We start from the raw sequence: 26,026 nt of genomic DNA, 5'->3' as shown, positions 1-26,026 counted from the left end.
GAGGATTTGTTAACTTATATTGAAGACAGAAAAAAATAGTACTGAAAGAAAACTTATTTACAGATTTACCACTATTTTACTATTTTACAGCAATTTCATGTGTAGATTCAATGATTATTTTTGGGACAGGACGTGAAATGCAAATAAAAATTTACACAGAAAATTTATAAATCTACTTTGACTTGTATTTGAACAAAAACAGTATAGATATGTAATGTTTAAATACACACTCATTCTGAAATTGAAGCCTGCAACGTGTTCCAAAAAAGTTGGGACAGGAGCAATTTAAGACCTGGAAAACTGTGAAATGTTCAAATGCGTACATACTGTATATGTAAATAAAAGGAGCATCTTGGAAATGCTAGGAAAAGCCTATTCCTTTATGAGCAAGGGTCAAGATTGATCACTTTGTCAAATAAACATCAGCAAAAAATCCAACCGTTCAAAAATAAAGATCCTCACTGAGCAATTGCAAGGATTTTAGGTATTTCACCCTCTACAGTGGAAAAAAGGATTTAGAGAATCTGGGAAAATCTCTGTGTGTAAAGGACAGGGCCGAAAACCACAACTGAATCCAATCGTTACACGACACTGCAATAAAAGGCAGCATGTTTCTGTGATGGATATCACCACATGGTGTCAGGAGTTTTTTGACAAACTGGTGTCAATAAACCCTGTCCATCGCTGCATCCACAAATGCAAGTTAAGACTGTACTATGCACAGTGGAAGATACATGTCAACAATGTCCAGAAACACCACCTAATTCTCTGAACTCAAGCTCATCTGAAATGGACTGATGCACAGTGGAAGTGTGTATTGTGGTCTGACGAGTCAACCTTTCATATTGTTTATGGAAATAATGGATGTTGTATTCTCCAGCCCAGAAAAGGACCACCTAGATTGTTACTAGGATAAAGTTCAAAAGCCATCTGTGAAAGTACTATTAACGCTGAACACATTTTGGAGCAACATATGCTGCCTTTTAGATGCTGTCTTTTCAGGGACATCCATGCTTATTTCAATATGACAATGGGAAGCCACATTCTGCACGTGTTAATCAGAGAGTGCAGGTTTTCAACTGCCCTGCCTGCAGTCCAGAACTGTCTCCCATTGAAAATGTGCAAAGGTATGGTTGCACAGCTGAGGACTTGTATAACAGAAAAATGGCAAAAAAATTACACTTTCAACACTGGATCAGTTTGTGTTTTCTGTCCCCAAACATTTATTAAGTGCTGTTTAAAGGAATGGTGATGTAAACATACTTGTGTCTCAACTTTTTTTAAATGAGCTGCAAGTGTCAAAGTGAATATTTACCAAAAAACAATAGTTCAGAAGGTAAAACACAAAATATAATGTTTTTGCTCTGTTTTAAATTTAATACAGGTCAAACAGAATTTACTAATCACTGTTTTCTGTTTATATTTTCTTTTTACTGTCATACAAAATGGGTAAATTTGTGTTGTAGACCTCACAGTCTCTGGTTCCTATCACCACCATTGTCACAAAGTGTCTCTACAACAAGCTATTTGATTGAATTATACAGCAACTTTGGAAAATTCCCCTTTAAGACAGCAGTGACTACTTCTGTAATACAAACAAATCAAAACAATAAAAGGCATGGGGCAGCCTCATATCACTTACAGTACTGTCTCTCTGGTGATGTTTTCCGTATGCTGAATCATTTTGAAAAGCAGCTGAGCCTGTTGAATGAAAAACTTGAGAGGTTGGACGGCAATCAAGATTGAATGAGATACGGCTTTGGCTGAGACAAAATCACTCTAATGCAGGCATTACTAATTCATATTCCCTTGTGGAAGCTATTGTACTACAGTGAGACCAATTTGCTTGAAGGCAGCTGAGGGGCACTTTGTATTAATTTGCTGAAAGGCTCATCTGTAGCATAACCAATGAGCTGCTGCAAATAAATGTGACCTCACCTTTGTCTGGCCAGTAAGAGTTGTGTTATCTTAGAGTAATTGTTTACACTATGATGGTCAAGTAAAGGGACTGAATTGTATATTACCTGCTGATGAGACCAGGGCATGTTCTTGTATAGAGAAATGTGGCGAATGATGATGTGCCCATTGAGTTCCGTTGCCAGTTTTTTCAGAGAAATAACAGGTAGAAGGCAGTGCAGGTACAGGGTGATGTTTCCCGATGAATTTTCCAGAGCCTACAGACCAAACAATTACTGGTTAGCCCAGGCCATGACATTATAATTCTCATATTTAAAGCAGGATTCTGGTCAAAAACTAAACTTGAATAGAATTCACAGTTTTATATCATCTTCATGCTTTCATCTATCAAAGTTCTCTCACTACAATACCCAGCATGCATTACGCAACCAGTGAGAATCCCTGTGGTGTCAACCAATTATGACTGCCAGCCTAGCCACTGATTTATAGGCTGATAAACACAAGCAAGCTAGCATTAGTGTAACTCTTACTTCAGTCATTGAACAATGAACATTGAACAGTCATTGAAGAAAACAGAGATTCTAACTTAATTCGGCTTAAATTGGAAGCATTTTACCTTTTCAGCTAGATAGCCAGGTAGCTACTTTGCTAACTTAAGCTTTTTAGCTTGTTGCCCTCCTCATCTGATAAGTCGTTTTTTGTTGTGTGCGTAATGCGTTCTCTACTTTGTAACAAAGATTTCAATACAATTATTACAGTTTTACAGCTGCAGTAAGATTTATTAGCAGTAATATAATCTATCTGACTTATTTCTCGATTCCATAGCTAAAAAACAAAATTAAAACAGCTCGTCTCCCAAAATCCACCCCAAAGTAGTTTAAAAGTTCCACCCACCTTCAAGATACATCATTAGAATGTGGGGGTTTCGTCTTTAACACAGAAAATCTCACTCTAGTATCGGCACCTCTGCAGTATATGAGTAATTATGTTCACAACAGATGTACCAATTGTTACATTTTTAATTTTGGGCAGAATGTCCCTTTAACAAAAAACAAGTTCAAGATTACATAGACCATTGTTGTTCACTAAATTACAGAAGAGGTTCAATTTAACCAAAAGGATAATCTTTTCAAAAGCTGGATAGACAGAATTAGTCTTGAAGCTGTTTTTATGCATCTTATATTTGTCATCTACAGATTTCATTTTCAGGGTATGTAGCTTGCTGACATCTACGTCACACATGAAAAGGTTCACAGAGTGGTGAAACTGTTATTACTTATTACAAAAAGAGAAACGCATCATGTTTTTTTGGTAGTTGGGTGTTGGGTAGATAATAGACATTGAGCAAGTTGCTGTGGCTGATAACAGTAACTGATAATTGTACTTTCTTGGAAAATGTGCCATAACTTTTGCACAGGACACATGTTATGTTTTTTTCCCCCCAGTATGTTAAATTCAGAAAATAAATAGTATTAGTGCATTAAAATGTGCAGAAGTGTGTTCACTGTAGAGGAGGTGTTACTTATTTTCACTTATTTTCACTCAGAAAATCAACAAAATATGTCATTTGACTAGAAGCTCCCAAACTTTTGCATTGGACATTATAAATTATAGTATATCACTGCTGTTGGAACAAAACCTCATATCTCTATTTTCATTTTTGAGATGATTTGAAAATGCCTGTTGCCATTCAAATTTTGTGTAAATTTTATAATGAACAGACCAAAAAAAGGCCCAAAACATCTAAAATTTAGGTTTTGTTCGAACACCAGTGATATACTTTTTAAAATGCAAGACAGTACAATGAACTGTTAGTGGTATCAGCCACAACAAGGCATTTATTATTTATTGTCACAATCAGCCCAGAAATTCTACATCAGCGTTACTTTGTTTGGGTACCTGTTGTATTGCGCTGTAGACCATTGCGCGATGGGCAGGCCGCAGCTCAGTCAGCAGAGAGTTCCAGCACTGACAATCAGATGTTCCCATCATGTCAGGTACACTCAGGTTTCTCAAGAAGGCGGGAGCCAAACCTGATAATAATGGCCTCAGCCTACATAATGTGTTGGCACTGATCTAAACAAGAAAGCAGAATGACCATTGACAAGCACATATTTATGATCTCAGTACACTTCAGTTCTATGGATCCTATGACACCACTTACGTTTGTTTCTTGGGCTATTTTGCTGAGAATCTGGAAGGCCTGCAGTGGAAAGTGGTTACTTTAAAAACACGATTAAACTTGTCTCCATCTTGAGTTTGTAATGATGATCCTCTGTGCTTACCTGTGCAGGTGGGAAAGTGGGTATACCAGGCAGAGAGAAGAGTTCCAACAGTTCAGAAGAAGACAGAGTCTGCAAGAATGAAGCCCCCAGCTGAGGTAACACCCCATGCAGAGAGGCCAGTTCCGAAGAAGACAAGACACTGGTGTTCAGAGATTTAAAAGTGAGGCCCAGCCAATGTGAAAGCTGCAAACAAGAGAAATGGTATGTCATGTATTTCAGCTGTTGCTAAAATCACAATGCATAATCAGCACTGATGTGTTTCAAGGGCCCATATTGTGGAAGAATGAACTGTCCTTGCTTTTGTTTTTTGTTTTTTTTAAATAAATTTGATGTTGTACATAAACAGTGATACGTTTGAAAATATACCATTCACTCTACACTCTATATAGTCCATGGAAAATAAGTTGCAAAAACAGCCCATTTGGAATTCATTGTTTTTGTGACACACTGGCTTTTGCCTGCCTATTCAGCCTACAGCAGTTTAGCCCTGCCCATTCGCACTGAAGTTATAAGAAGTGTTTCAGCCTGGACTGCTTTTTAAACAAGGCATAATACAAGCCAATCAAAATAGAGAGCATTCCAGCCTAAAACTGGAGTTTAATGTTTTAGGTATTAGTTACACTAGTTATTTGTCATGTTATGCAGCAATATCGCTCATACGTTTGACAGAATTCATGATTTTACATTGCTTTTCTGTTTTCATTCTTCAGTGTTCTGTCACTACAATAGCTAGCATGCTACACAAATAAATCATACAACCATTGGGAATCCTGACTGCTGGCCTAACCACTAAGCTATAGGCTAATAAATACAAATAAGTGTTAGCATAACTCTTACCTCAGTTGTCAAACAAAACTTTATTCAGTTTTTACCTTTTCAGCTAGAGAAAAGAAGCCAAACTGAGGTAAGACATCTAGATAACCAGGTAGCGACCTTGCTAAATTTAGTTTTTAGCTTGCTGTCTTCCTCATCTGACAAGTCATTATTGAAGGCAGATACCACAAATACAGCTTCATTAAGCAGTAACATCCAGATAGCGAGCATATATCGGCCCACTGGCTTCATAAGGTCGGCACCAAACTGACTGTTTGCCACTGCTGGTCCACACTCGGACCACCCAGATTACTGTCCTGCATACAAGCTCTAACTATTTTTTAATCTCCTCAAACAAATTTTAAATGCACAGAGACTTATTTTGGAAAATAGACTAAAACAGATATTATAAACAACTGAGAGAAAAAAATGACTGGGCCTAATGTAAAATTATTTTATAGATAATGTTTTTGCTTACACTGTGCTAGATTAAAATGATTTACTAAACTAATTTACAAAGTATAACTAACTAAAGGAAGGAAGGAAAAATAATTAAATTGGACTGTGAGTAGAAAATGAGAGACGATAAGTGGACTTTTGTCTAATACTCTGCTTAACCATTGGTGGGCCGCCCGGAAAACGCTGAGCAAAACGCCAGTGGACCACCAGCTTTGCCATCAGCGGGCCAACAGTGGCCCACTATCCACTTGCTATCAGGGATTAGCTATCTGGCTTCCTTCAGCGCTCACCAGCTAATAATAAAAATTATAATTCAAAACAAAACCCCCAAAAAGCCACTCTAAAGAAACTGTAGTTTTCTCCCACCTTCAAGATACATCATTAGAAGGGGGTTTTCTTCAGACCAGAAGATCTCGCCCTAGAGACTACTGTGGCACCACTGTAGGAGGTGAGTAGGCATGCTTTCTACAGATGTAACAGTGAGTACATTTTCAATTCTAACTGATAAAAAGAGGAAATTATAATGAAAAATGAAATATGACTGTTTTTGGTGTTTAAAGCCACAAAACATACAACACGAGAAAAATATAGATTATGGGCCTTAACTCCTCAATGTCATAAGTGGACTTAAAAATACAAGGAAAATGCAGAATATGGGCCCTTTAAAATGGGTATGGAGTGTAGTGAAGATTTTAAAAAGTGCATGCTCACTCTGCCACTTCCGCTGACATGGCCCTCTGAAACACATTTTGCAAGCTGCTGCCACAGAGCAGGTGAGACAGGCGATGTAGACAGGAAACGGTGCAATTCCTCTGAATTCAGGTAACATATTAGGATGCCTAGCCTGTAGTGGGGAAAAAACCTTAACAATTTGTCATAATGCTCAAATGTCAAATATCATTTAGAGTAATGTATTACCTCATTACTGTTTCACTGGTGAGATTCTTCCTCTTGCTGAACAGGGTGCGAAGCACATGGCGCCCCCGTGTGGCATCCAAGCTGCTGTTCGCCAAAAATTCCACTAGAGGGCTGAGCTGTGTGAGACACATTACACCTTTAATTTTGTCCTCTCAAAGTCTTTTGGTACCATTTGTAGAAGGTTTAGTGATATTTGTGACCAACCTGCTGGGATGTAAGCTGCTGGAAGTGGCTGACAGGGAGGTGTGGGAGCAGAGGAAGAATGGAGGTGAGGAAGTATGGTGGCCAGGAGGGGACATCTCCCACCACACTTGACTGTAGGAGGCGTTTTGCAAAAGCTTGCTTCTGAGGGGACTTCATCTCAGAGCTGTGATCGCGAATAGCTGTCAGCCTAAAACAGAGTTGAGAGAGTGAACCCATCTGCAAGATATCCGAGTGTGTGAGGAGAATTCTGATTTGAAGTGATTTGATTCAGTGTCAAATATTCACAAAGCAATTCAATACATAATTAAAGGGGAATTTCACTTATGTTTGTAAAATGTCTGCATAATTTAATCACTAAAATGTGAATAAAGTCACTCAGAGGTTCAGTGGTTTGGTGTGAAATGGCGCATAGTAGGAACAATTATTTCTTTACAGTGCTGGTGATAGGAACCAGGGGTCAAGATGTCTTCACAGCAAATATAGCCACCCACAGATGTCTTCTGAGTTTTATGTGTGATGCTTATGATGGTAAAATTGTGGTATATCAGAAAAAATATGTTTTCTGTTGGAGACAAAGCCCTTTATGTACCCCTCCATCATGAATGTAATTAAAAAAAAACATTTTAGGCCTAAATCTTCTCACAACAATCGTAAAACAATGTTTCAGTCATCAGGCAGTGCATTTGTAACATATTCATGTAATAACTTTCTGTGAGGGAGCTTTTATAGGCATTAAACTCTTCAGACGTCTGGTTCCTATCACCACCACTGTGAACAATTTTGATTCTAGTTTCTCTTGCACAAGGCAAACCACTCCAAATATGTTTACATATTTTTGTTTTTGATGGTTTAATCTAGTAGAAATATTTAAAAATATATACAGAATTCTCATTTAAATCTCACATTTCAACATAATTTAAGTACATTCCTTATAATCCTATATTTTTAAAAAATATGCCAACTACACAGGTATGACTTGAACTATTTACATAAGAGTGAAATATAGATATATATAGATATATAGATATAAATAAAAATATATATCTTAGCCTAAGAATTTTATTTTAGCCAAAAAAATGTCAGGTATTATTATATTTGATTGTATTCTATATTCTTAGATTCTAACTTTCCTATGCATATCAATAGGCACCTTCTGTATGATGAGTTTTACATCGTTTTGAATTAGTGATTTGTAGTTTTCTGCACTCACACACTGTCGTTGACTATCAGAGATGCTGGGAAGCTCATTATGTCTGATACAGACATGTATGGGATGAACTGTGAGAGGTCAACAAATAGTTCTGGCGTAACACGTGGGAATTTGTGGATGAAGGCTGCAGTCATGGTCTCCATGGCCTCCTGCTCCTTTGGGGAAGTCTTTGGATGAACAGAGACAACAGAAGAGAATTGAACTTCATCAATAAAAATGTAAAAAGTAAAACAACTTTAGGGAATTTTATGGAAATAAAACAGAATCAAACGAACTTTCTGCAGCTGACTACCTGTATTGTTTCCACTTGGAGCTGGTCCCAGCTCTGATGGACATGAGATAGGAACCTTTTCACTGCGTCCTTTTCTGCAGACAGCACAAGAGAGCGTATGCTTTCCCTTGGCATCTGGAGGTATTCCTAGACCAGCACCAATAAAGATAGCAAAGGTCATTTTGAGTGCCTAACAAAGGATGGAAAACACTCAGGTAATTGTACTTTGCTACTGTACTTAAGTATTACATTTAGTTTACTGTAGTATTATTGAACTTGTACTTTTTCTCAATAACAAAGACAATTACATACATAAAACATACTTTTTTTACTCCTTACATTTTCATCTGGACCAGTACATACAAGAAGTGTGGAAATACCCCCTGGTATCCAGGGGGTCCCATGTTGGCTGGCTACTCCTGCGTTGGCTAATTGCTAACTCTCTTGCTATAGCGGTGCTCTTCTTTTGGAAATGCTCTTTTCTAGTTTGGTGATGTGCTCTTCCTCACATTAATTGAGCTCTTACGCATCTCCTGCAGTGTCTTCGGTATGAGAAATGAATAAGAATTCACACTTTCCACCGGAATTTGAACAAGTTTTCACACTTACAAATATACTGCGGCGTATTATTAAGTTTTCCAGGCATAGTTACAGTTGTTAGGCTACGAAGGACCAACTGGGTCAACCAATTTGTAACAGCACCAGAGTACTGCACCTCTAACATTAGTTCATTTAGAACAGGGGTGTCAAACTCAACCACTAAAAGGGCCATATTAAAAAAAAACCTCTACAAATCTGTGGGCCAGAGAACGTCTGTGGTTTTTGATTATTTTGATTATGGTTATTTGATTGTTAAATAATATTGTCATTGTTTACTCAAAATAAGCTAAAACACCAACATCAAAATAAAGGCAGTTGCAGTGAACCTTGAAATATTACATAATGAATACTTGAAATATTCAAAAATACAATAAATAAATAAATAAATAAATAGACAGACTACAGTAGACAACATTATGCACATTATGCTACAGTGCATGCTGGGGATTGTAGTGAGAAACAGGCTAATATTAATAGAAAATGAAAATAATTTGTTCAGGCCCATAGCATAGTGCCATCTGCCCCCCGGGCCTTGTGTTTGACACAAGGGGTTTAGAATATTAAAGACGGACAGTTATTGATTGTGTAATAATTTAATTTTCAGGAACCCCCCCATAATTTTGATTCTGAGATATTCAGGGGGTCAAAGACATTAATTAGGGGGTCCCAGATCCCCCAGGACCCTCCTGTATTTCGTACCGTGCATACAAATCTCATAATCCAGAAGATTCTTAAAAGAATCTCTTGCCAGTTCAGTTCTTGTGCATTGTTTTTTCAATTCATGTCATACTAAAATGAAGCTACCCATAACTGGGCTAATTTATCTTTGTGCAAGGACCAGTCCTGCTCACACCACTCAAAGAGTAGAACAAAATGAGGTAGATTCGGTGGTCTGGGTCACACCAATGTGGAATCAGCTTGCTCCCAGCATTAAACAATGGTGAACCATGACTATTAGAGCTAGGCCTTCAATATGGGCCATAAATGAGAAAACTCAATGAAAACATGAGGAAAACCCACCTCAGTGGTACCTTCTGCTAGCATCCCTATAGGACTCTAGTAGTTTGTTAGTGCTAAGCTAACAGCAGTTTTCATGAGCACTTGCTGATGAGGCTGAAGTACCAGTGAATTACCCACTGCATCTTAAACGCTACAGTAGTTACATACTGGTGCGTAAAGAATTTTACCCTTTAGTTCCCTTCCAAAACTTAACAATGAAACAAGAGTGGTGCTGTATAAATGCATTACTAGCATGGGTTTAAGTACAAGCATGATTGTATTGGATAAAAATGAACAAAAAAGTACAGACATTCATTTTCCAGTTCCCAGAACTCGTTAGGCCTTTTCTCAGGGTTCCCCTCTGGCATTAAATTTATTCTCATGTAAAAAAAGAAAAACATGTTTACTCAACATTTACTTTTTACTTCTTTATATGAAAATGTTTAATTGTAGAAACTTTTTGATTTTTACACATTTATTTTTTGGCTGCATACTTCCACTTTTAAATGTGATGACACTTAAAGGGGCATTTTGGCCTAAAAGTTTCATTTGTTAGCCTCATTGGTTTGACAGAATTCACAATTTTTATATAATTTTCATGTTGTTAATTTTCAAACTGGTGGGAATCCCTGTGGTGTCATCTAGTCTGACTGCTGATCTTTCTATGGGTGCCAACAACAGTGCCACACATAGGCCACTTTTCCACTGCAGGGCTGAACGGTTCTGAGCACAGAGGGGAATTGCTCCAGCGACATTTCTACACGGACACAGTCCGACACGGAGAGCTTAAAAACCGGGCTATAAAAACATATAAAAGCGAGAGCAAAGTCGACTGATTGGTGGTGGAGTGACAAAAAGCCGAAGTTGAATCTGTTCTGTAGTGCTTTAAGCTGTGAGTTAGCCTGCTAGGCTAAGCTAACACGAGTGCACAGTGCCTCCCACTGCAGTACTGGCTCAGTCCTAGCAAACCGATGATTAAAAACACCCATTTAGGGGATAAAGACTCTTGTCTGAGAGCTAAAATTCGAATGACTGGTGTTGAAGTGACAGAAAGATAAAAAATAGAATTGTTCTGTGGTGCTTTGAGTTGTTCCCCCCAATGCTTATGCTAATGTAGCCAATTATCTGGCTAGAGGTGAAACCCACCGCAGCACAGCCTGTTTTATTTAGAGGATAAAGAAGATGTTTAGAGGATAAAGAAGATGAGAGCACGCTGAGAGAGACCAGAGTTGGAGTGACAGACAGAATCGAAAGTGTCTTGTAGTGAGTGATGTGTGCATGGCTATTAGTCTGTTAGCAGTTAGCCACTCATTTGTGTAGCTTTCTTGGGTATTTCCTGGTTCTGATTTAACATTACAACAAATGGAAAAAGACACCGTAACTGGTCTGAACCAGCGTGGAACGGCCCAGTACAGCCCTGAGAACCATTTGGCTTGACAGTGGAAAACTATAAGAGATTTGAGAAAACTATATATTTCATGATAAGATTTTTTTCTTCTTTCAATCAATGTACTTGAAATAAAGGTCATGTTTAGCCAGAGAGCTAATATTTGTGGAGGGAGCTTTAACTTTTGTTAGCCTTATGCCCTCTCTGTAATTGATGATTCAGAAGCTTATCAGCTTTTAATTAGCTCTACCTGTATTAGAAACCTCAGGGCAGATGAGTTGTCCACCTTCTGAATGAGGTCCCACAGAACGGGCTGTTGATGAAAAAGGCAGGAGAATAAACATTCATACTGATACTTTCAAGCAAGGTAACCTCGATCATCTATACTGTGGTCAGAATATAAAACAACAGTAATGATAATTTAAATTCAGTATCACACAGCACTTACGCTAAAACAGCTAAGAAGGTCCTCCTTAAGCGAGGGGTTCCGCTCTCGCCTGAGAAAGACACCAACAGTCTGGAGCACACTGACAGATGCATCCGGCTTGAGGGTTGCCCAAAAGGAGGCATTGTCCAGTAGGCTAGAGAGAAGAATAGCTTGACCAAGGCCTTGGCGCACCTCACGTTCTCCCTCTTCCAAGCCTGCGGACAGTCCCACGACAAAATCCAGCACTCGGAGCACGTAGCTTACAGTAGCCAGCCAGCCCACACGCTCATCCACCACCCCCTCGCAAAGACTTAGCTTGTGCAGGGCCTCCTGCAGAATGGGCATAGGGTTCACACATAGCTGAGATGTGTCAAAGTCATACGGGGCAGGCAGCATATCAAACAGCTGCTGGAGGACACACTTGCTTTTCTGCTTTGGTTCCAAGTTGGGGTTGCAGTAGTCTAACAGTAAAGGCTGCTTACGGACCAGCAAGAGGTACCGACTTATGTTCTTGCAAACATAATCCCTCAGACCTACAGTGTCTCCACAGAGTTCCAGCATAGTGGAGTTGGTGAAAAGATCTGCGGTCCAGCTTGAGAAGTCACAAGGTCTTTCTTTGGAGTCAGGGTGGGAGTCTTTGGGCAGGACTTTAGAGCAGTACTCTGCTGCCCAGCCATCGTGGGGTAACGGAGAGGAGCCGTTGCCGCACAAGGCCGAGATCAGAGCGGAATCATTGGGCAGAAAGCACCTCCTAAAATCGTGGGCACTCAGAGATCTGGTGCTGAGCATCGCTAAGCAGTCCTCAGCTGCATCAGCTGCAGAGCTTGCAGAAATGTCTGCGGATAGCTGTAGGCAGAGGTCATCAATGCTTGACTGGTTGAAGTTGTGGTAATCCTTGGAAATAGCAGCCTGTAAAAATGTTACGATTAGAAAAAGAGCATCTAAAAAGAAAAACCTTTTGTTTGACACCTTTAAGATAATTTCCCCTTTTCTTCACTGAAAAAAGGGAAATTATCTTAAATCTACTTAAAATATGTCATATTTCTCATTTTGAGATTTGCTTTAAGGAGGAATTTCCCAATTGTCAACATTCCTGCATTATTGGGCTCGTGTGCTACATTTTTCTTGTTTTGTATTGTTTTTCTTGAGGTCCCTTGTTCATTTTTACATAACCATTTTCTAACCTCTCTTTTGGGTTGGCAACCCAAATATCAAAAAGAGCCATTCTGTCCTTTCAACATAAATCAAGCCACCTTGGGTCACAACATTTTATGCCCATTTATTGAAGTAACATTTTACTATCATGGGTGTAACTATGTCTTGACTTTAGCCTTGACTTTACTTTGCTCTGCTTTAAGCTTTAGCTCAGCTATATCTGCTTCTCTCGCATCTCCGGCCGGAAACTTTTATACAAAAGTAGAATAGTTTCTTGTAAAATGTCTCTCAATGGTTGATTTTTGTGTACGAGGCTGAAGTCGCTTCTCATTCGCCAGCTTCTTGTTCTAATTTTCCCGTCCAACCTTAAATGGTACCTGAGGCGCCAGAATGTAACTGCGGCACCATTTAAGGTGGAACAGGACAATTTGAACAAGAAGCTGATGAATGAGAAACTGACTTCAGCTTCGCAACTTTTTAGTGTTTGACAGTTTCCCGTTGCAGATTAAACGTATCAGGAAACCAGCTGTAGTAATTATATACTTAAATAAGTAATTATATACGTAAATAAGATCATTTGTCTCCAAATGATCGATGTTCATCTTAAATCTTCCTCTTTGCCTTTTCATTAGACACTAGCTGGGCAAGATGTTGTTTGCATTGCTATGGTGACCAGCAGTCTGTGCGCCAACCTTCAGGGTTAAAGGGTGAATTAGCAGTTGTACATTAACTCCAGCATTTAAGACCATTTATTGTTAAAACTGTGTTGAACGATCAGCAGAGCTTTATTTTACTGCAAAGGAGGATTATTTTATTTTTACCTAAAAATCTAATTCTGCTGTGGAGCTGCAACAGGATAGTAAAAAAGTAACATGTAGCTCCGGAGCTGCACATTGCCAACCCCTGGCCTAAGGATTGAACAGGCTGTTTTCGTTAATGTGCCTTAAAGATTATTGTATGAACAATAAACTGTTGTAGGCTTATTACATGGATGTATTACATCACAAAAACAGTTTATTCAAAATGGACTGTTTCGTTTTCATATGTGGACTGTATGGATGGAGAAGTGAATGGTGCATTTTAAAAACGTTAGCTGTGTTTACATGGTTTTTCAAGGGTTCTTTGGTAGACCACGGTTCTGTATAGAAGACCATGACTATATAGAACTATGAACAGCCAAAGAAGTCATGTAAAGTCAAGATAAAGATTATTTATATAGTGCTTTTTACAACAGGCATTGTCACAAAGCAGCTTTACAGAAACATCTAGTTCCAAGCCCCATGAGCGTCGCCAATGGCAACAGTGGCAAGGAAAAACTCCCAAAGAGCAAGACGAAGAATCCTTGAGAAGATCCAATACTTAACAGGGAAACCAATCCTCCTCTGGTCGACACCAGATAGCAAAACAATAACACGAGCACTATGAACAGAGAAGAAGGTTTTACCATTAGTATAAAATATTAAAATAGAGAATAGGGGAAAAATGGAGATGGAGAATGTGTTGGATATGGTCCTATATAGAACCTTTTTGAGAAGAGTTCTATATGGCACCAAAAAAGGTTTCTCTTATTGTTACAAGCTTGACATCATAACATCAGAAGACCCATTTGTGCAATATAGAATCATAGTCTTTACTGAAGAAACCTTGAAGAACCATCTTTTTAAAGTGCATACCACATTAACTACTGTTCTTTTATTTCCAGACATTGAGATAAATTCATGATATGGATCCTTTAAGACGTAAACAAAATCTTTTTTGGTTTTGGTGATTTGAAATTAAATTCTCTGTTCTAAATAAACTTACCGAGGCAGAATTGTTCACAGTGGTGGTGATAGCAACCAGACGTCCACCTCTAAAAGCTCCCTCACAGAAAGTTATTACATGAAATGGTTATGGGTATTATGTTGGATGCCTGAGATATTGTTTTACGATCATTCTTACATGAGATTTTGGCCTAAAATGTATAAATTACATTAAAGGCAGAGATGTACATCAGGGTGTTGTGAGGCAAAACTCAGAAGATGCAAGCAGGTTCAGTGGTCATTTTGTATAGTAAATAAAATGGGTATTTGTACTGTAGACATTATGACTCCTGGTTCCTATCACCACCATTGTATGGAAAAATGAGTCAGGTTTCTCTGCCAGTGAACCATTACACATCAAACCACTCTGAATATTATCACAATGATTGAATTATGCAGAAATTGGTGAAATTCCTCTTTATTTCATTCTATAGGCTGATCATTTTGCTTGTTTCAAGCATTAACATTGCTGTGTAAATATGCAAATATGCTTTTATTCCTACTCACTCATACTTTAACTTATGTCTATTTTTTATTTCTGCATATTTATGTCAATGTTTATTTCTATCTATCTATCTATCTATCTATCTTGTTTCTTGAAACATGCAACATTTCCAGTCAATAGAATAAGGCAGTTCTGTTGATAAAATGACTGGAAACAAATAAAAACATCTAGAAAAATAGGTTGAAAATCTTAAATTATTGTCACAAAAATCACATTTTTGCAGCGTTTACTACCTGATGGGCTCGCTGAAGCCAGAAGGATGAGTTGGCACACACTGTATTATTGAATTCTTGTGCAAAGAACTCGCTGCACACATGTACCCACAGGAAATCTTCCTCTGCAGCAGAGAGGTACCACGCTGCATTAGAGCAACTAGCATGCAAGTCAGGCATTGCATGGCTGACCTCTGGGTCCACAGTGGCCTCACCACCCTCGAAAAGGTTACAGTAGAGGAAGACGGTGAAATTTGAAACTCCAGTGAGGCCGGGTATAGAGGCATTGCATGCGGCCTCCAGAATCTCTGAGGCTGGGATGTCTGTTGTGTCTGTGTGATCATGATTTGTCAGCTGAGGCTGGAGAAGTCTAGATCTTTTCGATGACTGTCTTGAATTGGATTTATCCTCATCCGGTGATACACAGGACATGAAAGCCGGCCTACTGGGTAAACCTTCTGAGGTGAAACCCATGGCTTGAGCATTCCATGTCAGATTATGCCTGATACCCCTGTGTGGGACAAATGTTATACATTAGGGCTAGGAGCGGTCAGTAAAAATGGGACTGAATGTTTTCTCCTGGGTATAACACTTACCACAAAATTAATTGCCTGAGGTCACCTTTAGGGAGAAAAAAGAAGGTGGAAACTGGGATGAGTGAGTCATGCATGGATACAAATCACTGGTAATCGCAGAGAGTTGTTGACGAATTGCAGAAAACAGAGAGGAGGGCTTTATACAATTCAGCTCAATGTAATAGCATAGCTGGGCACATAATGCCAGGGGTGTATGGTTACTAACATCAACAAAAGGGCAGATAGATTATCCAGACCATAGGATTTGAAGTAACAAGGATCTGCTTAATGACTAACATGGCCATTGTGATTTCAGGAGCACTGAGCTTGAACAGTGAAAGCTATGCTGACTTTACTATATACTGTATATACTGTATATCACTCCAAAACCTCGTAACTCCAAAATGGTAATTTTACAGGAGAAGCAAAAAACATACTTTACTTTTGATGTAAGTCAATGGAACCAAACAATTTTTCAAGTCATTTCTTTTGGTCCATTCTTCATTAAATTCACACACAATATAAAGGACAACAGGCATTTTCAGATCATATCAAAAACTGAAAAATGACAAAAATGGAGACACAAGGTTTTCTTCGAACAGCAGTGATATACACTGATCAGGCATAACATTATGGCCTCCATGTTTCTATGCTTATTGTCCATTTTATCAGCTCCACTTACTATATAGGTGCACTTTGTAGTGTCACTGCTGGACTGAGAATAGTCCACCAACCAAAAATATCCAGCCGACAGCGTCCTGTGGGCAGCGTTCTATGACCACTGATGAAGGACTAGAGGATGACCAACACAAACTGTGCAGCAGCAGATGAGCTATTGTCTCTGACTTTACATCTATAAGCTGGAATGACAGGGTAGGAGTGTCTAATAGAGTGGACAGTGAGTGGACACAGTGTTTAAAAACTGAGAATGATCCACCACCCAAATAGTGTCTGCTCTGTGAGGGTCCATGGGGGTCCTAACCACTGAAGAACAGGGTAAAAGAGGGCTAACAAAGTATGCAGAGAAACAGATGGACTACAGTCTGTAATTGTAGAACTACAAAGTGCACCTATATAGTAAGTGGAGCTGATAGAAACAAAGAGGTGGTCATAATGTTATGCCTGATTGGTGTATATGTACAGTCAGTGTGTGAAATATCCCCTTGTAAATGGCGGGGTCCCTAGGTTGCACTGCGGGATGAACACTTAAGTCTTACTTTGGTATTACGGAATATTATGGAAACAATTTAGAATGCTGCTGGTTACTTTTTCCATTAGGATAGTTTTGGATAGTTAACAATAAAAGCAGAACTTTGCCATTTCAAAGGTAAAATAAAACAGCTTTTTTTCTGAATTATTGTATATATTTCTCGCAAACCCAGTGGGTTTAACAGATAATACTATAACATGTTCTTGTGTTTTTAGGGACCCCCCAAATATTTTGTGGCTTTTAGGGGGTGCAAAGGGTTAATCAGGGAATCCTGGACCCCTCTTGGACCCCCTGTATTTCGCATCTGGTGTACAGCACTGTGCAAAGGTTAGAAACAGTCAAAACGGCCATTAAGTAAAAGTTATTCATTTTTCAGAGAGAAAAAAAAAGCAGTTCAGTCTTAGAAGTTGGTTTAGCATTCATTTTCTGCTTTTCATGATCCAAGTAGTCACAAACACTCACAGCAACATCGCGTTCTGGACTTTGGGGTGGACAGTCTGTTGTTCTGAGAACACCAGCAGCTTCTTTGTTTGATAAGACCATCTTGATCTTCCTAACAGAGTGCTTGGGGTCATTGTCTTGCTCCAGAATGAGTGTCTTTACAATCAAACATTTTCCAGAGAGGATTACATGATATATCAAAATTTGTACTCATTAGCATTCATGATGATTTCAATCAAAACAAACCACCAACTCTAAACGTTGTTTTACAGCCCCAAACTTGCACTGAACCTCGTTGAACCTGATTGAAGACATGGTCTTTCACAGCCTTTTGCCTTCTGTTCATTTCAAAGATCTCAAATTTTGTTTCCATTAAACCATACGCCACATCTTAAATGTCCAGTTGCAGTGTTATTGCAAATGTTTTCCTTTGTCTTTTTTTAAACTGTTGTCTTCTCACAGTGGAAGGATGGACAGAAACACCTGTAGATGTTTTCAAATCTGAAGCAGCTTGATTTTCTCCTCTCTCTCAGAGATGAAAGCTTTAAGCACCGTTTATCTGATGGGGGCAGTTTTGGTGTCTACCAGGTCTTGCCAGGTCTAGTTTTTAATAATTTTTTAAACTTTGGATTTTGAAATTCCTGTTTTTTATTTATTTTCCTTTCTAAGCATCTCATCTTATCTCATACCTAATGTACTCTGAAATATCTCCTGAAAAACCTGTACTTATAGGCCATTTTGACTGGACAAATGAAATAAACGAAGGGTAGTACCAGTGTGTTTACAGTGTATATATATATATATATATATATATATATACACTGTAAAATACATTATTGTAATTATATATAAAAACTGGTTGTTCTTATGCACATAGTTGAAACACTCTTGGAATGATTAATTTTGGAATAAACTTGCCCACTGAGCATCGTCCCTGTTGACTGGACTGTGGCTCCCCCACCATGCTCCCTAGATCATCCAGCAGCGCCATGGTCACACGTGACACCTTCCTCCTCAGGTTACCATACACAGTGCTGCCCACTCTGTGCAGAAGTCCACGCCTTAGGCCATCAAGACCCTGCAGGAGGGCAGGGTTATGCTCTGCAAACTGCACAGCCCTCTCTCCAACGTTTGACCTTGACAGGGCCTGCAGGAGCAGCTTTTGCAGAGAGGTGAGCCTCTCCGTCTCATGGGACGCATTGCTCACATAAAGGTTCTCCTCACGTAAGACCTCGGGTGGAACGCTAAACGGCTTAAAACGTCCTGTCGAGAGAGCACCATCCCTGTGGTCGACAGCTACACTTGCAGGGTGCAGGTTGACCACAGGTTTCCAGTTCCTCGTTTCCAGAAACGTAAGGAGCTGCTGCAACCAGCTCAAGTTGAAGGAGCAATCAGTTCGTCCTTTCAGGACACAAATAAATCCCTGGAGGCCCGCGCTAGCTTGGCCATAGGTCCCACTGACCAGAGCCTGCAGAGCCATGTCAAGCAAAGCGCTGATGGTCTTCCAGTGTTGTGACACAAATGTCAGGATAGGCCTTTGTGGCTGGCGCTCTATAAAAGTTAGGATGCTCTGCACCAGCCCCAGTAATCCATCCCAGTGTGGACTTCCTCTTAGAGACAAAAATAGATCCTGGAGTTTGAAGCTCGGCCTTGGAGGAACCCTCCCATCCCACTGTCCAAGTGGAGTTCTTCCATCAGACTGAAGGAAAGAGTACAACAAGTTCTCCCAAAATTGATCATCACTGAGAGTCTGCTGATCATCATCTAGCTCAGCACTCATCTCCTGAAGGTACATGGAGATGTTGTAGAGAAATCCCGAGAGTCTGTTCCGATCAAGTGGCTTGTTAAGAGGTGGTAGACCCATGGTCTTCTTGGGCAAAAGTCCCAGAGACTTGAGACCTCCAACAATACCTCGTACAACTGAATGGATTTGTTGATCTGGTGTTCTTTCTGGAGATGGTTGCTCTCTGCGGGGGTACCATCCCCCACCCTTCCGCCATATCTCGACCAGCTCTTTCAGAATGACTTCTCTTTGGCCCTCTTTTTTACTTTCTGAAATACAATATGTACATTTAAAGCTATAATTGATCGTATGTAAAACCACTCATATGGTATATACAACTTTAATACTAAACACAGCTTCAAACAAAAGCTATTTTTCCCTACCTTCAGAAGTGGTTGATACTTCAACCAATAAGACAATCAGCCACATTAGAATTCCAAATGTTCCCATTCTGAGCCCCATTCCCAAGCTTCAGATCAGTATGGACGAAGTCATATCGCTGCCTCTTTGAAAGAGCACCTGCTACAGAGCTCCTTTAGGAGCCGCCTAAGACGCTGAGGGAGTAAAATGTCACACTGCAGAGTGGATATAAAATGTTAATGACTGCCCACTGTCACTTGACTACACTTTCACAAAGAAAAGCAGACCGCCATAGGTTTGTCTACATTAATCCTTAGGCTGGGTGTATGTTCTTGGTTACAACAGGTGTTGCCTTTCATGTGTCCATTTAAATAGGTATTAAAATGAATTCAAAATTAAAAGAGTATTTTTCAATTAAACATACACTTCTTACATTTAAATCTGTTAATTTTTTTAATCTAATCTCCAATTTAAATTGTCAAACCTTTGGGAATACTTACACGCAGTCGTAATCCATCCAAGCCATTGGTGTCCTCAAAAGAAATGCTGATTAGAATGCCATAAGAGTACTAAAAAACAAGATCAACTTCTTCATCTTTCCCCTCACTCTCTTTCTCTCTCTCTCCCTTTCTGTCAGCGAGTGTCACTTTTTCGGTCTGCTCCCCCTCCCGGTCTTTGAGATTCAATTGGATGCACAAAAGCTTCAGCTGGAGCTTCAGGTTTCAGCGCCATCATTGCAGTACGTGCCAGCTGGCTGATTTCTGGAGGGAATGGATGAAGGCTTGAGGATGATATATGAGACCAGGTAACTTTGAGAAGCTCTTGTTATACCATTACAGCAATATTATGCAATATTATGATGATACTGCAGAAAGTTGGCATAAGTAAAACTCTCTCAAATATGTGAGTACATCTGCCTCTCCAGAAACTACCTATAAAAGTTAGTGAAAATATTTTTTATTTTATTCTGGATCACAGTTCGATCATTTGAACATTTAGACCCAATTACACAAGAACTTTAGAAATAATAATGATTGGAGTTGATAAACAGTGAACAGTGTGAGGCCATATACTGAGTGATGGAAATGCTGCATATAATCTTTATGGAGTTTCTAGCATGTCCAACATGTCAAACAAAGACGAGCTAAAGTATGAGAACTCCTGGACAAATAAGATGTTTTGTTGATTTTCTAAGTGAAAATAGGTTAACACATTCATCACAGAGAACACACTTAAATATGACATTTTCTGCTAATTTTAGTGCACAATTTTTATTTATTAAGAAAAAATAAAATATTAAATGCGCCATATGTTTTGCACGGGCCAATTTTTGTGTTTAATATTTTCCTCTAAGGGTGTGAGAAGCCGTGTTGATTTGAGTTGAGGCCACCATTCTGACTTTCTGAGTAGGAATTCCCAGCTGGGGATTGTTGTCATTGATTATTCCTTGTGGGAGGTTGGAATTTCCAAGTTATGAGCTTCAGCATACGTGTCAGCTAGCCAGTTAGCTAACTGATCTTAATGTTGTCTATAACATTATTTATCATTAGACATCATACTCAATGATTTTTAGCAAATACAGTAATGCAGATACAGTTTAGCTTAGCTTAGAGCCACCTCTGTCTGTTATTAGTTTTTGCCAATTAACTGTGAGGGTGGTCCTCCAAAACTTTAAGCTTAAGGAACTAAATAAAAATGGCTCCATCCTCCATATAATCAGGATAGCATGAGTCAGGCATTATACGTTACTCAGTAACACCTTGTCACATTTCGTAGTCTAAGCATTCCAACTAATTTACTACCACCGACGTTCTCACTGCAGGCTTGTTTTGTCAGTTTGTCAATGAATATATGATAACAAATCACTGATTAATTCAAAAACCTCTGCTTTATAAGTACTTTTTGGTCACCAAATTACCACTAAGTCTTATTTAGCACCAATCCATCCGTGCCCCTCTTCCCATGCTGGGGCTGAATCTTAAAACAGCTCCCTGCTCCCTACATAGTACACTACATAGTACACAATTTAAATACTGAATCTTGCACCCCAACGGTGCAAAATACAGCTAAGAAATAGTCATTTGGGACTCAGACACATCCATACTCAATAAATGGATAGATTTGGCTATAGAAGCTAGAATTTCCAAACGTTCATAGCTAACACACATTTTAGGGAATACCGAGTTTGCTGTTTAGGATTCAGCCTGGGTTTGTTGCTACTTCTGACTGAAACACAAACATTTGAACTGTGTAATCCATTCATTGGACATTTGTTAGACTTTTATACTGCCGTTTTACAGTTAATCATACTGCAAGTGCTTTAATTCAAGCCTGTAATATTAATGATGGAGTTCTTTACTCCATGTTGTTGTCTTTTAGCATGTTAGTTAGCTAGCTGACCAGCCTAGTTCTAGTTAAGAACATACATTTTTTTTCGTGCCATGGTGCAATAATATACGATTCAGTTGTTGTGAGGCAGTCATAGGAGTGCATATACCGTGGATTTTACAACGGCTTCGAACACGGCTCAGCCAATCAGATTTCAGGATCGGAACTATGCGTTTTATAATTAATATTGTTGTCTTGCTCTATATTTGCATACGTTATTGTTTGCTTTACACTTATTACATTATGTCTTAAAGTGCTCTCAATTACCATAAATGAATTTGTTAGAGGTCTAAATCAGGGCTGCCCAAAGCCCTGAGGATGTTTGATTTGGCCCACCAGAAAGTTACCCTAACCTCACCCCTTCAGCCAACAAGGGAACAGACATATTTTTATATTGCATATGGCGTATTAAATGCTTAGCTTTCTTTTAAAATTGTTCTTTTGAAGTACTTTAGTAAGAAAAATATAGTGTAAGGTCTTGAAACACATATTTAAAAACTCTATTTGAACCTTCGTACCTTCTTTGTTTGTATATTGCTGTGTTTTTGGCCCTCAGCCTACCACAAACATTGCACTTTGGCCCCCCAAGACAAAAAGCTCAGGCACCCCTGGTCAATATAGTCAACAGCTAAAATAAGGCAATGTATCTGAATCTGAATTGACCCGGTTATCCTGATAACCTTTTTCTATTTGTCAGTTACACAAATCCCATTGACCCTGTTGTGAGCCATGCCCTCACAGGATATAACTTTGGACAGTGTCCTTGAAGGTATTGCTTTACACACTGTAGTGCCAGGAGGTCTCCTGCAGCCGTCATAAAACAAGAGCGTCGCTAAGTCCTCAGCTCCAGACAATCAGGCCCTTCACTAATGTACAGAACCAACTCTCTCATGTCTGAGCACTGTCTGCAGGGCCGGAAACCTGAGCAGAAGCAGTGAAAGGGCCGGCGCTGCCTCCCCACAAGCCCTTTAATTCTGTGGCAGTGTCGCCCGCAGCGGAACAATAACTTCCTCTTGTATTATTGATGCCTCGGGGAGCGGCGCTCACTCAGCAGCGTGGGGCTCAGTTGGCAGCAGGAATATTAAATGAGAAACTTTACTCTCTACCTTCGCCTAACTTCACCCACATGCTCGGGCTCTTGCTAAGACCAGGTTCTAAAAGTGAATAAAGGCTTGGAGGTGCAAGGAAGGTGTGTGGCAGAGGTCATCAGTTCCTGAGGGCTGGTGTCCAGCAAGTTTGGCTGCTTAGACACTCCAAACAGCAATTAGTTAGCAGGTTCAGTAGGTGTGCTAAAGGAGAAAAATCACCAAATTGTACAGAACTCCAGCTCTAGGCCAGAACTGATGATCTCTGGTGTATTGCATATGCTTGTAGACAGGTGCAAAGTCGAGTGGCCACTTGTTTTGGACATTTTTTGCAAACCTTTTCTCTTTTTAACAAACTGGTTAGGTCAGACACGGAACTAATCAGTCAAATCATATTTCGGTGCATTTCGTTAACTGTAACTACTGCCATGTGGTTAACATGGCGGTGTGGTGACCATGGTGGTCCCCCTGCTGTTCCTTTGGCTGAAGTTTGCTGTTATAACTCTATGAAATAAGGTCTTAAATAAAACTAGAAACATGCATTTCCTGAAGGAAACGCATAATGGTTACACAGCTTAAATGGTTCCCGCTTCCTGCTAGGTTGTTGCTAGGCAGTTGCTATGATATCCCATGCGGTTGCTAAATTGCTGCTAGGCAGTTGCCATTGTATATGGGGTGTTTATTTAGTTGTTTGTAGGGAGTTGCCAACCGTTAGCTACGTGTTGTTGAAAATGAATGGGAGTCTATGTGAGGAACTAGGGATGAAAAAATGGCACATAGAAGAGTGCAGATCGGTATGGCTCTGCACTAGAGTTTGAGCTCCTACCCTTAGTGAGTACATGTAGTTTGGTGGCTGTAGGGCAAGTAATACAGTTTGTGTGGTGGCACACTATGGGTGAAATGAGGGATGGAAAAAAAGAGACAGATGAGTGCAGGTCAGAACAACATTGAATTCATGCTCTTGGGCCTACCCTGAGATAATAAATGTGAAACAGTGTCTTTCGTCAAGCAGAAGGACAGTAGATGGTTGTGCAGTCTTTCACCCCTTTCATTTCTATGGAAAAAAAATTCGGAATTTAACGAAGATTATACAAAAACTGCATTTGATCAAAAAGCTGTATACGTTGTATATGAAAACACATTTCGGACTTCTAACCAACTTAAACTTTAAACTACTATCCTTTTGCTTTGAGTGACCTTGTACTTTAATTATGTTTATTTTATCAAAACAAAGAATTAAACATTTTGTTTTGTCACTACCAACACAGTCATAATGCTACTGAAACTTTACCAAATGTTTCAGTAGGGACTGTTTCAGTAGTGACAATTTTAGCTCATTCTGAGCAAAATTTAAAGCACTAACCAGTACATGACTAGTACATTTGTAGTTTTACACACATAAAACCATAATATGTTTAATAAAACAATTTACTTATTTTTAGAAAATATATGTTTCTGTAGTGTCAGTTTATAATGTTCCACACTGATTTTCAGCCTTTGGGACACATTTATTTTCGAAACAGTGGGATCTAACAGCTCATCATGACCATGAGGGACAGGGATGCAGCCTCACTTCCTGCTTTAAAATGCAGGGGTGTGGCTAAAAAAGGCTCCGCCTATGGAACGACACTTTGTGTTTCAGTAGTGACATGAAAACATATATCTAAGGTCTGAATATTTCATTGTTTTTTTAAAATAGTTTTTACTGTGGAACTGCAGTTTGAACTAATTTGGTAGAATAATCCATAAAGTGTCCATCTGCCAAGTCCTACAGTTGAATCAGTTGTGCATGCATGAGAGTTGTTGTTGGATCTATGCAGCAGGACAATGCTGATGACAGTGCTGTGCAATGCCTGACTTGAATATGCACTCAGCCTTGGTGATCCATTTTATTGACTTAATAAACTGCATTTTAAAGCGCTTGGTTTTGTGCTCACAATGCTGTGAAAAATCAAAGCAGATACAAAACGCAGTGGACCACAGATGAATAATCAGGGTAGTCAAACTAAAAAATGAAAAAGCGATGTATTTAACTTGTGTTTTCATGCATTTTTAATCCTTTCTTGCTTTTAATCCTTCCTTTCACCAATAACTCAGCCCAATTAAAGGGACACAGGATCAGGATCAGAAAATACTTTTCTACAGTGTATTTTATTTCTAGTAGTTTTGTTTGTTAATGCATTCACATCTAAAAACTAAATTTAGTACGACAAGGAAAAAAATTGGATATATTCTGAGAAGAACCAGTTTGGTGGGAAAGGCCATTATGGTTCTAAGAGTTGAAGATAAATGAGGAAGACAACATACAGCTACAAGATGGATGGACACAATTAGACAAATCGTTAACCAGCCATTCTTTAGCCTGAAGACCCAAACCGAAGACAGGACATTCTAGAGAAACACTATCCATATAGTCACCAAGTTGGAAATGACTTGACAGCAATAATAATAATAAGAAGAAGAAGAAGAAGAAGAAAAATAATAATAATAGTAGTAATAATAACAATATTAATAATAATTCCGTTCGATTCCCCAGCTGGGCGACCAAGGTCCTTTCTGTGTGCATGTTCTCCCCGTGTCTTGTGTGCATTGGTTTCCTCCAGGTGCTCCAGTTTCCTTCCACAGTCCAAAGACATGCAGTCAGTCCAATTGGAGATGCTAACTGGCCCTAAGTGTAAATGTGTGCATCGCTTATCCTCCTGGGTCACAGGGGGTGCTGGAGCTTATCCCAGCACTTATTGGGCAGAAGGCGGGAAACACTCTGGACAGGCCGCCAGTCCGTCACAGACAGGAATCATGGACAGGCTGGATATACACATATAAATGTACCATACAAAAATAATTGTACATAAAAGTATTTATCAAATAGCAAGTGATATACTGTGAAAATGCAGTTATGATTTGATATCTTGTTTATTTGAAATACTTTGTGTGTGAGTGTCTTCCTGCACACGTACATGGTTAATGCAAAGTACAATGCTACACACTGAAGCCTGTATGTTTAGTTATATCTGTAACCT

At 39.2% G+C, this 26,026-nt stretch overlaps 1 protein-coding gene across 1 annotated transcript in view; it reads right to left on the bottom strand.

The window, feature by feature from the left end:
* The window catches only part of LOC118818649 (stereocilin), a gene marked incomplete at its 5' end in the record, with an annotated part of 37,967 nt that extends 18,599 nt beyond the window's left edge, over positions 1-19,368 (bottom strand). The window contains 15 exons of the mRNA XM_036585938.1: positions 1,643-1,701; positions 2,025-2,174; positions 3,817-3,993; positions 4,082-4,120; positions 4,203-4,385; positions 6,186-6,318; positions 6,393-6,508; positions 6,597-6,783; positions 7,807-7,973; positions 8,099-8,224; positions 11,314-11,376; positions 11,512-12,399; positions 15,186-15,675; positions 15,761-15,785; positions 18,309-19,368. Of these exons, the coding sequence (XP_036441831.1) occupies positions 1,643-1,701; positions 2,025-2,174; positions 3,817-3,993; positions 4,082-4,120; positions 4,203-4,385; positions 6,186-6,318; positions 6,393-6,508; positions 6,597-6,783; positions 7,807-7,973; positions 8,099-8,224; positions 11,314-11,376; positions 11,512-12,399; positions 15,186-15,675; positions 15,761-15,785; positions 18,309-19,368 (3,863 nt within the window). The remainder of the gene's footprint in view (positions 1-1,642; positions 1,702-2,024; positions 2,175-3,816; positions 3,994-4,081; positions 4,121-4,202; positions 4,386-6,185; positions 6,319-6,392; positions 6,509-6,596; positions 6,784-7,806; positions 7,974-8,098; positions 8,225-11,313; positions 11,377-11,511; positions 12,400-15,185; positions 15,676-15,760; positions 15,786-18,308) is intronic.
* Positions 19,369-26,026: the final 6,658 nt, after the last annotated feature.

Source organism: Colossoma macropomum, unplaced genomic scaffold (genome assembly GCF_904425465.1).
Source record: "Colossoma macropomum unplaced genomic scaffold, Colossoma_macropomum, whole genome shotgun sequence".
In the NCBI taxonomy this organism is placed as follows: Eukaryota; Metazoa; Chordata; class Actinopteri; order Characiformes; family Serrasalmidae; genus Colossoma; species Colossoma macropomum.
This window is presented reverse-complemented; position numbering and strand designations above follow the sequence as displayed.